The 14996-nt window shown below is 37.5% G+C and overlaps 1 protein-coding gene across 3 annotated transcripts in view; it reads left to right on the top strand.

Annotated features, from left to right (window-relative positions):
• Positions 1–14996, top strand: part of LOC128027732 (Kv channel-interacting protein 1-like) — a 57277-nt gene that overhangs the window by 20157 nt on the left and 22124 nt on the right. The window contains exon 1 of one of the 3 annotated variants that reach the window (XM_052615555.1): positions 7261–7461. The exons of the other annotated variants lie outside the window; for them this stretch is intronic. Within the exon in view, the coding sequence (XP_052471515.1) occupies positions 7404–7461 (58 nt within the window). The 5' untranslated portion in view covers positions 7261–7403. Of the gene's footprint in view, positions 1–7260; positions 7462–14996 lie in introns of those variants that run through there. 3 annotated transcript variants of the gene reach the window in all.

A 14996-nucleotide genomic window follows, 5' to 3' on the forward strand; every position in this document is an offset into this window, starting at 1 on the left:
GTATCAGAAAAAGTTTCATTACTCGAAGCTTTTAAAACGGTTTATGATGTAAATAAAAAACAAAATTAATAAATAACACCTTCCAAAGTGTTATATTCCATTACAGCCAGTTGTTTCACATCTGGTTCTACAACATATATATTTTTAGTTTTATTATATTTTATATAAATAATGTTTATTGTCATCATTTATAAGTAATTCATCGGTTTACTTGGAATACAATAATTCATAATTAAATCTATGATCTGTTTATTTTGACTCTGCCTCAGTCCTTCCTTTAGTCCTTCAGACTGATATTTCATTCCCAAAGTTCACTCTTGAGCTCAATACATAAATGACGATAAAAATAGAAACTAGAACTATTAACAACACATTATAATGTAAACGAAACGGCGCTGAGGTTAACTTCGTTTGAACCAGATACTGAAGCAGTCACGGTTTTCAGGTGAACGAACCTTTGGATGTAAAGATCACATGCTTTTCTCAAAACGAATCAAGCTCTGCTACAGTGCTTCAATGTGAAATGTGAATTATATCCCATGGTAACTAGGATTTACACAAGCTCCAGTCTGGATCCAGAACACCTGAGAAGAGATGATGCTGACCCCTCAGGGGACCTCCGATGATGCTAACCCTGAAACAACATAAGTTGTTTATATATAATATACATTTTGCTATAAGTCTGATTGCATCATATATAATAATTGCTGTTAATAGTGTTCATTGTCTGTTTGATTCACTTTAATAGATTTTTCTGTGCATTTCTTCCATATGCACATAATCTGACAGTCACCACTGATAAGTTAATAATAAATATTGTAGAAACTTAATTTTCTGTAAAGTTGCTTTGCAATGATTTGTATCATACAAAGCACTATGAAAATAAACTTGAATTTAATTGAACTGATTTTTTTTTTTTTCATACAAGCTTCGGAACTTCATTATTGAATGTAACATTACGACCTTAAGGGCTTGCTTTTGAATCTGTGATCATTTACAGTGCCATAATAAAGTATTTCTGCACAAGCATTACATGGACAAAAACATACTTGGTTACTTAACGTAACCTCGGTTCCCTGAGATACAGGAACGAGTACTGCATCTTGCAAGACACATATGGGGAAAAGCAGGCGAATGGGTGGGGCATTCTGGCTATGTAAGCTGGGTTTACCTCAGGATTCACAGGTTACTTCGACTGAAGCGATGACTGAGTCATGCAGCACAATAGCACAGGTAGAAACGCAGTACCTGTTATCATATCTTAGGGAACTGAGGTTATGTCAAATAACCGAGTACATTTCCTTTCGATACTAAACTCGTACTGCATCTTGCTAGACGCATTTTGGAACAGTACAATCACTCCGTGCTAATGCAGTGTAGCGAACTAAGGTATCAAACTTCCATAAGCAATCCATTGCCATAGAGAAGGTAAAAATTATCCAAGGCTAAAAAGGTTTAAGCTCCTTGAGGTCACACCTGGCCTGGTTAATTTTTCCAAAATACCCTGGTCTTTTCTACACCCACGGGCCGGGAGGTGACAGGTGAACTGATGAGCCTGAGCATTATACAGTCAAGGGTTCTCTGCCAGATTTGTTTACGCAGCACGTGTCACTTAAGCGGAAAGGATCCTGGCCTGTAAGGTTATATAACTTTGCAAATGTGGACAGCGAGGCCCAGCTGGCTGACTCAAAAATATCCACAATGGACACACCACTGGATCATGCCCAAGATGAGGTAATGCCCCTAGTCGAGTGGGCCCATACTCCAATGGGGCATTGAAGGCCCAAGGAAGAGTACGCTAGCAAGACTGCATCTCTATCCATCTAGAGAGTCTTTTCTTCATGACTGGGAGCCCTTTGGTGTGGTTACCAAAGCAGACAAAGAGTTGTTCCGACAGCCTATAGGGGGCAGATCGCTCAATATAGATTCTCAGAGCTCTGACTGGGCAGAGCAGAGATAGCTCACTGTCCTCTTCAGAGAGAAGAAGGGCGGACAGCATAATGACCTGTGCTCTGAACGGAGTGGGGAGCACCTTAGGTATGTAATGGTGCCTAGGTTTTTGATGATGACTTAGTGTCATTAGTCTTGAATTACATGCAGGCAGGGCTAATAGAGAGCGCCTGTAGGTCCCCTATTTGCTTTACTGATGCCAGTGCTAGAAGCAGGGCAGACTTCAGTGATAGCAACCAAATTCTGGCAGACTGTAGTGGCTGGAAGGCGGTGGTCCTTCAGGGGGACGGTAGAGGGATGAGGTGGATGCAGCCTCTTGGTACCCCTTAGAAAGTGGATGACTATACTGTGTCTGCCCATTGACTGGTCCTCGATACGGGCATAAGAAGCTGCTATGGCCACCACATAGACTTTGAGCTTGGATGGGGAGGACCTCTTATCCAGCAAGAGGGTCGTGGCCTAGTAGTTAGAGAGTTTGACTCCTAACCCTAAGGTTGTGGGTTCGCATCTTGGGCCAGCAATACCACAACTGAGGTGCCCTTGAGCAAGGAACCGAAGCCCCAACTGCTCCCCGGGCACTGCAGCATAAATGGCTCCCCGCTGCTCCTGGTGCAAGTTCACCATGTGTGTGTGTCAACATATTTAATGGCGAGCAGCTTCGGATCAGCGTAGAGATGTAATCGTTGCTGAAGGAGAAGAAAACTGAGAATCCTGTGGTGAACGTCCGCGTATATAGCCAGAACGCCCTGCCCATTCTGGTGGTCTTCGTCACCATAGGCTAGTGCAGCCCTAGCCATTGGTTTGTTTATTAATAGACTGCACGAACCACTGGCCGTGCAGTTTCACTGCGTGAATGAAAAAGGCTTCAGTTCAGGAGAAAAAAGGTGTCTAGCAAGATGCAGTACGAGTGTAGTATCGAAAGAGAACCTGAAAATGCTTTGATCTACACATTTTCTGACCCTGTACATGTGGTGATGTAGGTGGAATAACTGAAAGTTTATACATGCTGAAAGAGCATGAGGTGTACTTTTAATTTTAAATAATTCAGCAGTCCTTCGTCAATTATTCCTTACAGTACATATCCATATATATGCAGTCTACCACTCAACCACAGCTCTGATGGACCACATCTTGTCAATTATTCATTTAAAACAAAACCCTTGACCAGTTGTACAATTTTTAAAAGATTGTACGGCATGATTCAGAATGTACTTGGCACAATGACATTTAAGAAAACAAATTTGACTTGAATATTTTTACATAGGTGATGTGAAATATTGAGCAGCGATTTCAGGGAATGTCACTGAGTTTGATTAATGAGGTTGGATTGCAGAACCAAGCTAATAAATTATACGTTAAAGGGGTCTTGATTTTGGGGGTGTACTAGAACAGGCTCTCATACTAGGTTGTTCAAAAACACAGTATTTTTCACCTATTTAAAATGATTACAACACCTCTCCCCAGTCTGGCATGAACGGCTCAAATAATTCCTGTATCAAATGAAGGCCCGCCTTCTGGAATATGAGATGTGCTGTGATTGGTTAGCTGGGCCAGTCTGTGCTGTGATTGGTTAGCTTTGGCCAGTATGTGTTGTGATTGACAGCACTCGGCGATTGGTCGGGAAATGTCCTGCCTCTTACAAAAGCAGCCTGCTGCGAGCTTCAGTTTAAATATTGCGTTAAAATAAAATAAATTTGAGAGTGATTTAAACTCGGATGATTGTAACCACTCTAAGCTCATCTATCTTGGGAACACTAGCGCGTCTCAGACATAGTGATCACACTGACGTGAGCTGACGTGTACATATTTGGTTTTTGTGTGTGATTATTTGTTGAATTGGTACAAGACTATTTCTTTTTGAAAAAGACATTTGATTCATGCTGTTATGCATAGTAATTGCTGAGGCCTGTTGCATACTATATTCCTGTCAGATAGACTTAATAATAGTTTCTGTTTATGTGTGTTGCTTTACCTACACTGAAATGAGCTCATAAATGAATTGGATTGTTTGTTTGTTTTGTTTTTTAATGCACGGGATTTTCTTGTTTGTAAGTTCATAACCATTTTTATATAAAACAATAGAAGTCAATGGTATATGCTTTTTGGGATACATTTATGTATTGGTGAAAGAAACTAATATTTATTCATTCATACCTTTTTGGATGCATTTATAGTTTTTTTCTGCCATTGCTCGAGATCATTTCCACAGTTTTCTTATGGCATGTTTTGTACATTTGTTTCATCAGACTGACTTTTGAATCACAGTTTTTGGCATTATTTGTCAGAATCAAACATGACAGTATTTGACACGTCATGCTTTGAAATGTGATCCGTTTCAGTGAATCAGATTTAGCTATTTTCAGTGAATCAATTCAAAATTGTTTTGAATTATTGAATTATTTGAAGTCTGTCGTTTTATCAAAGTATATGTAGGTAAATACTTCTGTTTGTTATTCTATATTTAAAATTAGTGCACGTGAGAGAAACTGATGTAATACAATTCTTCATAGCATTTATTTAGTGAAAAACAGTGTAGAAAACATGCCTTCATTACATGGTCATTTAACTAAATTATTATAGCCTATTATTTGTATTTTTGTGTTTAAATATTATATAATTATATATTTTATTATATTTAAATATATTCTGAATCTATTCTTATTTTTTATATTCAATGGGAATTTTTTTAAAGGGATAGTCCACAGAAAAATATGCAAAATATATTTTTGTTACAAAGCTGTATAACCGGCTTTCTTCTGAATGATCTTTTATTTATTTTTTTTGACCAGTTAATGACAGTCAGTGGAGTCCAATGTTGTTTGAACACCATCTTTGTTTAAATACAGTTTTTGTGTTTCACTGAAGAAATATACAGTATGGGACGACATGAGGGTGCGATGGATTTTACGTTTTTGAGTGAACTATCCCTTTAAGGCATGTCAGAGCAAATACCTTGACAAATTTTGTGTATAATCCACATTTATATTAATGTTCTTTGATATGCATTGTTTCCTTGAATCTGTTTGACTGACGTCAACAACCCTTCGATCAAAACACATCCCGCCTTTTCTCATTCCTTCTGTCAGCAACCTTGTAATATCACTCTATAGCCAATTCCCCTTTCACCGGGACGATGAGAAGTATTGGGGCCATTCCCCGCCCAATCCCCCCTCATGCCTCATCTTCCATTTTCATCTCCGTTTCAGTCTTTATTAAACCGCTGCTGGGTGTAAACATCAAACAGTCGGTATGTCTGGAGAAAAACTCATTTCTTTCTGCTTCTGTTGAGTGTAAGAGGAGGAGAGGAACCGCAGACAGACAGACGGGTGAGATGTGACGTCTCACAGCAGTCATCATATCTCAGTCCTGATTAATGCAATGCATGATTTTTTAATCTACAGTAAATCATTAGGCCTATTTCTTTCTGCTGCGGAAGTGTTCAGATTTATTCAGTAGAAGATTTGAATCTTTTTGAAAACTATGCAGTTCATTTCCCAGTGGATGGATCCCATTACATTAAACCTCGTGAACTTCAATCCCTTGAAAATCCATGTATTAACACTCCACATTAACTAGAGCTTATGATTTTTTTTAATTATTAAATAAGCTTGTTTTACATATCTTTGGGAATACTTTACCTTATCAGGGTTTATTTTAAGGCTAACTGTTTTATCCCTTATGTATGTGATCCGCAGAAATCTCAGAAGTGTGTTAAGTCTCTTGAGCGATATCTCGTCTCCTGTGAGTTCAGTCTCACTCCTGTGAGCTGCAGAAAACACATTCAAGTCTAGGCTTATGTTAGTGTGCTGCTCACTTCATGTTCACTACTGCATAATCACATTTAATAATAGTATATTAAACGTTAGCATTGAGTGACATCGGTATTTTGAACACATCACAATAAAAGTATTCATCTCAAACTTGGAATCTGTCCGTTATATTAAGCAGGTGTAATGTCATGCGTTTGTAATCTTTATCAGTCCTGTACTTTGACCTAATAATGATTCAAGAGCAGCTTTGGGTAATTATGAGTGTTCATTAATAATTAATGATGGTGTCATTTCAAGTCCTTGGAATGCTAATGAATCAGCAGGAAGGTGCCGTGAATATGCCCGTCCTGACATTTACATTGACGTTCATGCCATTTTATCAATTATTAAAAAACACATCCAGTATCTCCTTATATTTTAACTGTCTACATGTGTAGTGTAGAAGTGACTGATCTGGAACGCTCTAGATGAGCAGCAACAGGGATGATGTTTTTAAGGACTTTTTCGTTTTTTAATGTGTGTTTATAGTCCATAATTCTCTCAGGTCATTCACAATCTTGGTTTATGCATTGCTCGATTTGATTTTTAACCTAAAGAATGAATCAAAGCTGCATGTTAATGGTGTCAACCTGTTGAAGCAGCCTTTGAATTGTGAGTGAATCTTACAAAAATATACAAATCACATTTAATCCAAATCTAGTTAAGGATTGCATAATGAAAATGAAGCATTTTTTGGATCATGAATTGTTTTTGGATTGAGAAATTCTTATTTATTTATTTTTAGTTTGCTGTTTTATTCACATCATTTTAAGTCATGGGTTTGTTTAAATTTCTGCAATGATGTATGATTATTTTGAACTTACAGGTCATTTTATAATTTATTTTAAACAATTATAAAATATCATTAAACTATTTTATTTATTTTAATATAAATTTTAGGGGAATTTGCTTAGTTATTAATGTCAAATATATTTAAAATATCTAAAGTTTTTAAGGAGAATTTTAAGGAGAATATGTTTACTTGTCTATAATGTAAAAACATATTTATAAATACATTTTATTTGTCATTTTAATTGTAATTAAAATAATTAAATCATTTTAATTAATTAAAATAATTGCCATTTAGTGGGAATATGTGTAATTGTGCTTAAAATAAAAATAAAATAAAAATAATTTCTTGTAATAAGAATTTTTGGGCAATGTGCTTAGTTGTCATTAAAATATCAAACAAAAATCTATAAAAATCGAAATACAAAAACAAATCTTAATTCTCCCAAATAGTAATGCTTCATATCCTTGAAAAACATTATATCTTACCAAAATATTACCTATATTTTACAATTCTGGGTATGAAATATGACACAGACTGTTTCTGTGAGAGACACAAGACGTGTGCTGTGCAGACGGAGTGAGTAAAGATGAAAAATTGTGTGTGTGTGTGTGTGTGTGTGTGAGAGGGAGAGAGGGAGAGAGAGGAGAAAATAAGAGAGAGTGAGGGGGGTTTAGGAGGGAGGGAGGGAGGGGTAAAATGAGGCAGAAAGCGAGCAGTTGGAAGCAAGAGCGTTAGAGTCACATAAGACAGAATGAAGGTTGGACAGAAAAACAGAGCGAGCAAGTGAGTGGAAAACACGTGACAGGTACACCACACACACACACACACACACTTGTTTCCACGGTGACAACATGGGGGCGGTTGTTGGCACATTGACCTTGCAGACAAGACAGCGCCGACCATCAAACGGTAAGACGTCAGTTCACTCTATCAATCTATCTGTCTGTCTGTCTGGACTGAGAACTTTAGATATATCAGACTCAAAGTGAATGCATGCATGTGTGCCTGATTGAATAACATACATGGATGCATGTGTTTGTATGTTCATGCTTGAGTTGCATGCATGCTTGCGCATGTGAGTGTTTTGAGCGATTAGATGACTCACGCACGCACGCACTGTGCAACAAGTGCCGTTTGACTGACACCAGCATCACAGCTGCGTGTGTCGTCTCTGCAATACAGTCAGTGCTGAAACACACACAAATGCATTCATTATGTGACTCATGAAGCTTTAAGAGGATTATTTATGACATGAATTGAGTTTGCACAAGCAAAGAGAGTGTGCCTGGTGTGTGTGTGTTGTCTGGTCATGTATGCTTCTGTCTTTGAAACATGCTCATGTTATTTATCACTCTACTCACACACGCACTCCGTTCCCGCCTGTTACCTTGGAAGCGCTGTTGTCATGGTAACGTGGCGATGGCAGTTTGGAGTGTTTTCGTGTGAACGTCTGAAGGGTCCCGACCCTTCGCTCATGTCAGGAGAGCTGAGAGACACATTAGAGAGAGAGAGAGAGAGAGAGAGAGACATCAACACCTGTTGATTTGGTTGTCTTCTCATCCTTCTCACACACACACACACACAGAGCAATCTGTAGTGCGCAGAGAATACACATTAAGCTTTCAAAACTGATTAGAAAATAATTTAATTCTGTTTCTTACCTTGAAAATGTTTTAAATAATGTTGATCCAAATTTAGTCTTAGAATCGTTTTGGAAAAATCTTAAAGTCAAAATCTTACGTTCTCTATTACATTGTTAGATTTGTACTTTCTGTACTGGACGCTCCTGACACCAAGTACAGATACACATTGTGTGTGTAAACACACTTGGCAATAAAGCTCTTTCTGAGTTTGATTTGATCTTAATTTAAAATCTTTAGTTTATGCTTAAACTTGAGCTTTAAAATATCTTTTAAAAAGCTGGCATGCCATTAAACAAACAAAAAAATCCAAAACCGATCGTTTGCATGTGTAAGAGCTGGAGACACACATTGATTTCATTAATAATATGCAGCCTCACTGGAGCGAAATAGGGCAAGGCATCAGGAATATGGCATCAATTATACAGTGATCCATAAATGAAGCTGGATAAGCCCTATTAATCTCTCACTCCTTCTCTTTGCTCTCTTGTTCTTGTTCATTTGTGTGGAATCTTCAGTCTAGGCCTGTAAATGAATCTGAGTGAGTCTGGTATCTTTGTTCTTGAGCTGCAGGCTTGCAAATGATTCTGTTTATCAATTAATAACTGCTAATAAACCGTCTGAAGCATGTTTCTCAAAAACTATATTTTTCAAAATCGTCTGGTTTCAGAGAGTTTTGGGGATGGAAAATGTGCCATCGAGTCAGAAATATTGATTGTGAGTTTTGAGCCTATGATTAACCAAATGAAACTGTATTTAGAAGTGGGAGAACCAAATGCTATGTGACAACTTGCTGAGTTATAAAGGAGCATATCAGTTTGAAACATAGCGGAGAGCAAATTTAAAGGGTTATTTCACCCCAAAATGAAAACCACACGATAAACCCATGATTTGCTCACCCTAAAGACACAGTAAGTGCATATAATGGCTTTGAATGGGGGTCGAGATTTTAAAGCGCTATAAAGTGCCATCCATCCATCCATCATAAAAAGTGCTGCACTACATCCAACATAATCCGCTGGAATGCCACTTTCTAGTGAACGTGTATATGACAGTTAGTGGAGGCTAGAGATTATGGTTCATAAAGTTTTAAATATGTGATGTGATCTTGGAAAACCCAACACATGGTGAAATTTTTCCTTTTTTAGGTTTTGATATCATATGAATGTTATGGCTGAAGTTGGCTGATAGCTATGATTTTCCGTATTGGAATTTTGAGAAAAACGGGTTTAAAGGGAATTGGGTTTAACTTTCACTTCTACTTGATGATCTCTGTCTGCCAGGAGTGCTATACTGCATAATTACACAAATAGACTAATGTTACCCCAAAGAGGACACTTTTCCGTTGTTTATCATGATGGGCATAGTATCTGAACTTTTCATCACCCCTTGTATGTTTGGATAGCAGGAATAGTGTAACTTGTATATAGAACAGTGAGCATAGCGACATCGGACTTCTCCCCCTTAGTTACATCATCATCCAATCTTTCATCTCTAGATGTGAAATAGTCCATCATAACATCTTTTAGGGCACTGACATCACCACAACTGAGCAGACTAAGACGAGCAAGATCATCTAAGTGAGCTTTAGACAGCATAGTTTTATTACGCTACGCCATCTCACGATATAAAAATTATTATTTAAAAAAACTTTGTTTACACAGGACTGGCGGGAAATGTGCATTGATGCACTTTTCTTATGTTACTTAATTTATTTTGATAGGTTAACTTTTTTTTTTTGGTGTTAAGAGAAAGCACCTCTGTTCTTATAGAGAAAGTATTTTCTGCTTGCTGCAGTAAATCGCAATTTTTCTGAACTAAGCAGGTTAATTTTGCCAAGGTTTTTTCAGAGATGATAGACAAGATGTTAAATAAGAATAATTGAATGAAACCCTAATTTTGACAAAAGTTTTCACACGACCTGTGTTTCGAATGTCCTAAAACGTCACAGCTCGACATCCGATGAGTATTCCCAGATCGCTCCCATTATTTTTCTAATAAAATGGACTGGCTTGTTTCAGAAGGTCTCAAATACCCCCCCTGAACTATTTGAAACACTTTTTATGATGGATGAATGCACTTTATTTTGCATAAATTAACTGCATTCACTGCCATTATAAAGCTTGGAAGAGTCAGGACCTTTTTTTTTTTATTAAAAATATAAATTGCCTGAAATAAAGTCATACACCCATAGAAACGCTTGAGGATGAGTAAATCATTGGGTATTTTCCATTTTTGGGTGAACTATCCCTTTAAGTGAATAGTACTGCACAGTTTTGGGAAATCATATATTAATGTATTCAATAATTTTTTTTATAAGGTGTAATGATGAGACAGAGAGGTTCGGATCCATGTGCAGAACTTTTAATGAGAATGGTCAGACAGGCAATGATCAGCAACGGCGTCAGGTATATAGGGATAACCAGGATCGAAAACAGGAACAAGCAGATGTCGGGGGCAGGCAGCAGAGAATCAGAGTCTGTATAAACAATCCAAAGGTCAGGTACAGAGAGATCAAACACAAGGAAAACGCTCGGAAATGACAGACACAGCAAATCAAGACTTCACAGAGAGTGAGAGTGAGTGTGCTGCTTATATGTGTGTGTTAATGAGGTGCAGGTGTGGCAAGGAGATTGACTGAGGAATGATGTGCAGGTGTGGCAGGGTGATTGTGATGCAGAGACTCATGGGAAATGTAGTTAAGAGTGTGGTGCAACAGATAAGAGGTGCTAGAGTCCGAGTGACATCTGGTGGTTAATGTGGAATTTTCCTGATTGGAGTGCCCTCTACAAAAGTCCATGGGCACTCCATGTAATGATCGTGACAAAAGGACAGTAAATGTCAAATTAATCCCAGCAGTTTGTAATTCCCCCCACCCCCATTACACAGTGATTATATTAAAATTAAAATACACTTGTGCATACAGGCATTATTAAATTCTATATGGGCAGAAATTAAACTGCAGCAGTATGGTAGTACAGACAGAATGTAAATGACAGTTCTTGATTTTTTTTACACGTATCAACAGATTTGATTGATGTGTGCTGCGATCGGTTAAGATTGGAAGCAGAGAGTGAGATATTGATCTGACAGAAGCGTCTTTAGAATAGCTCATCACTTTTGATTGAATATGCATGCATTGATGAACACTTCACAGTAAGATCACTTTACTAGAAGAATGATCAATAATTTGAACATGACAAAATATATAATTCTGTATACAGTGTTGTTTATCAAATATTTATGGTATGTAAAATATGATATAATATTTTAATATTTAAGATCTTAGGTTTAGTTTGTTAATGCAGCTTGTGTCTCATTGGTTTGCTCTTTGTGTGTGTGTGTGTGTGTTAGACCTGCAGCTGTGGGTTTTCCTTTGGTAAATATTTCAGATTTCTTGAATTGAACACCCACACTGCCTGCAGTTACGTCTTAATGCAACACACACACACACATACACCGTTTATTCACTCTAAGTTGTGCTCGTTGTTTGTTGAATCACCATTCTGGAAGGTTCTCTCTGTGTGTTAAAAACACTTTAAGAATGTGTTTGCAAATATCAGATGGGCAGATTTATTCAGATGGCACATTAATAATTTGAAACCGTTAGCATCAATTATGTCCAATTTGTTCCCTGGGCCTGGTAGTGGATAATTTTCAGTATTTAGTGATTTTTTTTTTCTGTGTATACCCTCTCTCTCTCGCTCTCTTCCACCCCCCCTCTCTCTCTCTCTCTATCTCTCTCTCTCTCTTTCTCTCTCTCTCTCTCTCTCTCTCTCTATATATATATATATATAGTTGTACTCAAAATTATTCATACTCTTGGTAAATATGATTAGAGGTGATTATGAAAATAAATCTGTATCATTAATCCTTTTGATATTTTATTTTTAAAATTTACAAAAATCTAACTTTTCATTGGTCAATAAGAATTTAAAATGGGAGAGAAATCTCACTATGAGATAAATTATGTTCTCTAATACACATTGGCCACAAATAATCATACCCACTTATTCAATACTTTTTGCAATTTCTTTTTTGCCAAGGTAACAGTTCTGAGTATTCATATATAAGACCTGAAGAGGTTAGAGAGATAAGAGATCAGAGACCAATCCTTCATCCAGAATCTCTCCAGGTCCTTCAGAGTCTCAGCTCCATGTTGGTACTTCTCCTCTTTGATTCACCACACTCATTTTCTATAGGGTTTTTTGGTTTTGATTGTTTGTTTGTGGATCATTGTCCTGTTTGGAAGATCCAACCACAGCCCATTATAAGATTTCTAGCATGGACAGTCAGTTTAAAAAAAAAATTCTATGTTGGTATTTAATTGAATCCATGAAGCCATGTAGACTTCCATGACCTCCAGCTGAAAAATAGGCCCACAACATTAAAGGTCCAGCAGTATATCTAATTGTACACATGGGGTACTATTTTCTAGTTTCATCTGACCACAGAAGCCAGTGCTATTTGAAGTTTCAGTCGTGTCTGACAACTGAATATGCTGAAGCTTGTTTTTGGTTGAGAATTTTTCTTGAAACCCTTCCAAACAACATGTGGTGGTGTAGGGGAGTTTGATATTTTTGTTAAGCTTTCTGACCCCAAGACTCACCCAATCTCTGCAATTCTCCAGCTGTGATTCTTGGAGAGTCTTTGGCCGCTCAAACTTTCCTCCTCACCATGCATTAGGATGATATAGACACATCTTCCAGACAGATTTGTAACATCTTTGGTTGACTGGAACCTCTTAATTATTGCCCTGATGGTGGAAATGGGGATTTTTAATTCTTTATCTCTTTTCTTACAGCCACTTTCTAAATTTGTGAAGTTCAATAATCTTTTGCTGCAATCAGAAACATTTTCTTTAATTTTACACCTTGTGATCAATGATTAAGGGAATTTGGCCTTTGTTTTCACTCATATTTATAATCCTGTGTAACAGGAAACCAAGGCTGGACAATTTAAAGGGGGGGTGAAATGCTATTTCATGCATACTGAGTTTTTTACACTGTTAAAGAGTTGGATTCCCATGCTAAACATGGACAAAGTTTCAAAAATTAAGTTGTATGATTGAAGGAGTATTTCTGTTCCAAAAATACTACTTCCGGTTTGTCACAAGTTTCGGAAAGTTTTTTCCGAGTAGGGCTCTGTGTGACGTTAGATGGAGCGGAATTTCCTTATATGGGTCCTGAGGGCGCGTCTGCCGGAAGAGCGCGCGCTCCTGTATAGCAGAGCACTGAGAGCACAACAGACTTCACTGATCAAAGCAAGAGCGTCGCGAAATGTCACAAAAGGAGTGTGTTTTTGGTTGCCAGGGCAAGACAACCCTGCACAGATTACCAAAAGAGAAACAGCATTAAGGGACGAGTGGATGGAGTTTATTTTTACAGAGCATCAACGGAGTTTTGTAAGTGTTTGTGTTTGTTCCCCTGCATTTCGAAGATGCTTGTTTTACAAACAAGGCCCAGTTTGACGCCGGATTTGCCTATCGTTTATTTCTTAAGGATAATGCAGTCCCAACGAAAAAGGGTCACAATTGGTATTTGGAACCGCATGCGGTGAGTGAAACGCTTCAAATATCTCTGTGTTGTTAACTTAGCTGTCGGCGCGTAAGCACATCAAGTAAACAACATGTGATGTTGTCATCAAACTGCATGAGTAAAACTGCTTCAAATATCTCTTTGTTGTTAACTTAGCTATCGGCGCGTAAGCACATTAAGTAAACAACATGCGATGTTGTCATCAAACTGCACTTTCCACATGTACAGCTTAAAAAAAAAAAAAAAACGACAAAGTGGAACTTAATCATTTTCCAAAACCCGCTAAGCAAATATATACAGTTTCAGTACATACCACATAGAGCCGCTGTTGTTGCTGCTGCTCTTGTTAAATTTCAGCCTCTGGATCATAAATATACGCTGAATCTGACTGTTAGCAATGGTTTGTTTTGGTTGGTTTTGTCTTCAGGTAATGTCACAGCTTCCAAACGCTATCAGCGCAAAAGCCTACTGGCTCTCGTGATTCTTTAGCTCCGCCCACACGTCACGCCTACAGCCGCTCGTGTTTTTCCGGAAAAAATCGGTACAGACTATCTTTCTCTTATGAATATAATAAAACTAAAGACTTTTTGGAGTTATGAAGGATGCAGTACTACTCTATAGGTACTCAAGATTAACAGGATATTGAGTGAAAACGAGCATTTCACCCCCCCTTTAATGTCCCTAGTCATCATGGCGTGATAAAAAAAAATCAGATATTTTAATCAAATTAAGATATTTTAATCATAAGAATTTCTAGGGGTACCAAAAATTGTAGCCATTGTGCACTGGAGAAAAATATTTATTTGCTAATATTATTTTTTCCCCCACTTTAAATTTTTTGCTTCAATTAAAGGGGGCATTACACACACAGTTTCACCCAATCTCATGTTAATTTTGAGTTCATAAAGACCAGTACTGCATCCTTCATATCTCCAAAAAGTATTTAGTTTTATTATATTTAAAAAAGAAAGATAAAGCTTTATGATATGCCGCCGGATGAAGCTCATTGATGGGTGTGATCCGCTCTCGCTCTGGTCGATTTTTTTTTTTTTCCGGGAGAAATGTCCGTATAAGGAGTTCCACCCTCATCTACGTCATGAAGAGCCACGATTTTCTCAGTTTCTCAGAAACTTGTACGAACCTGGAAGTAAGATTTTTGGAACAATACTCTGTCATATTTCCAAATAGTTTTTTTAAGCTTTGTCCATGCTTAGCATGATAATCTATGAATGTACGAAACAGCATTGCACCCCCCTTTTAAGATTCA

Source organism: Carassius gibelio, chromosome A14, assembly GCF_023724105.1.
Source record: "Carassius gibelio isolate Cgi1373 ecotype wild population from Czech Republic chromosome A14, carGib1.2-hapl.c, whole genome shotgun sequence".
Classification (NCBI taxonomy): Eukaryota; Metazoa; Chordata; class Actinopteri; order Cypriniformes; family Cyprinidae; genus Carassius; species Carassius gibelio.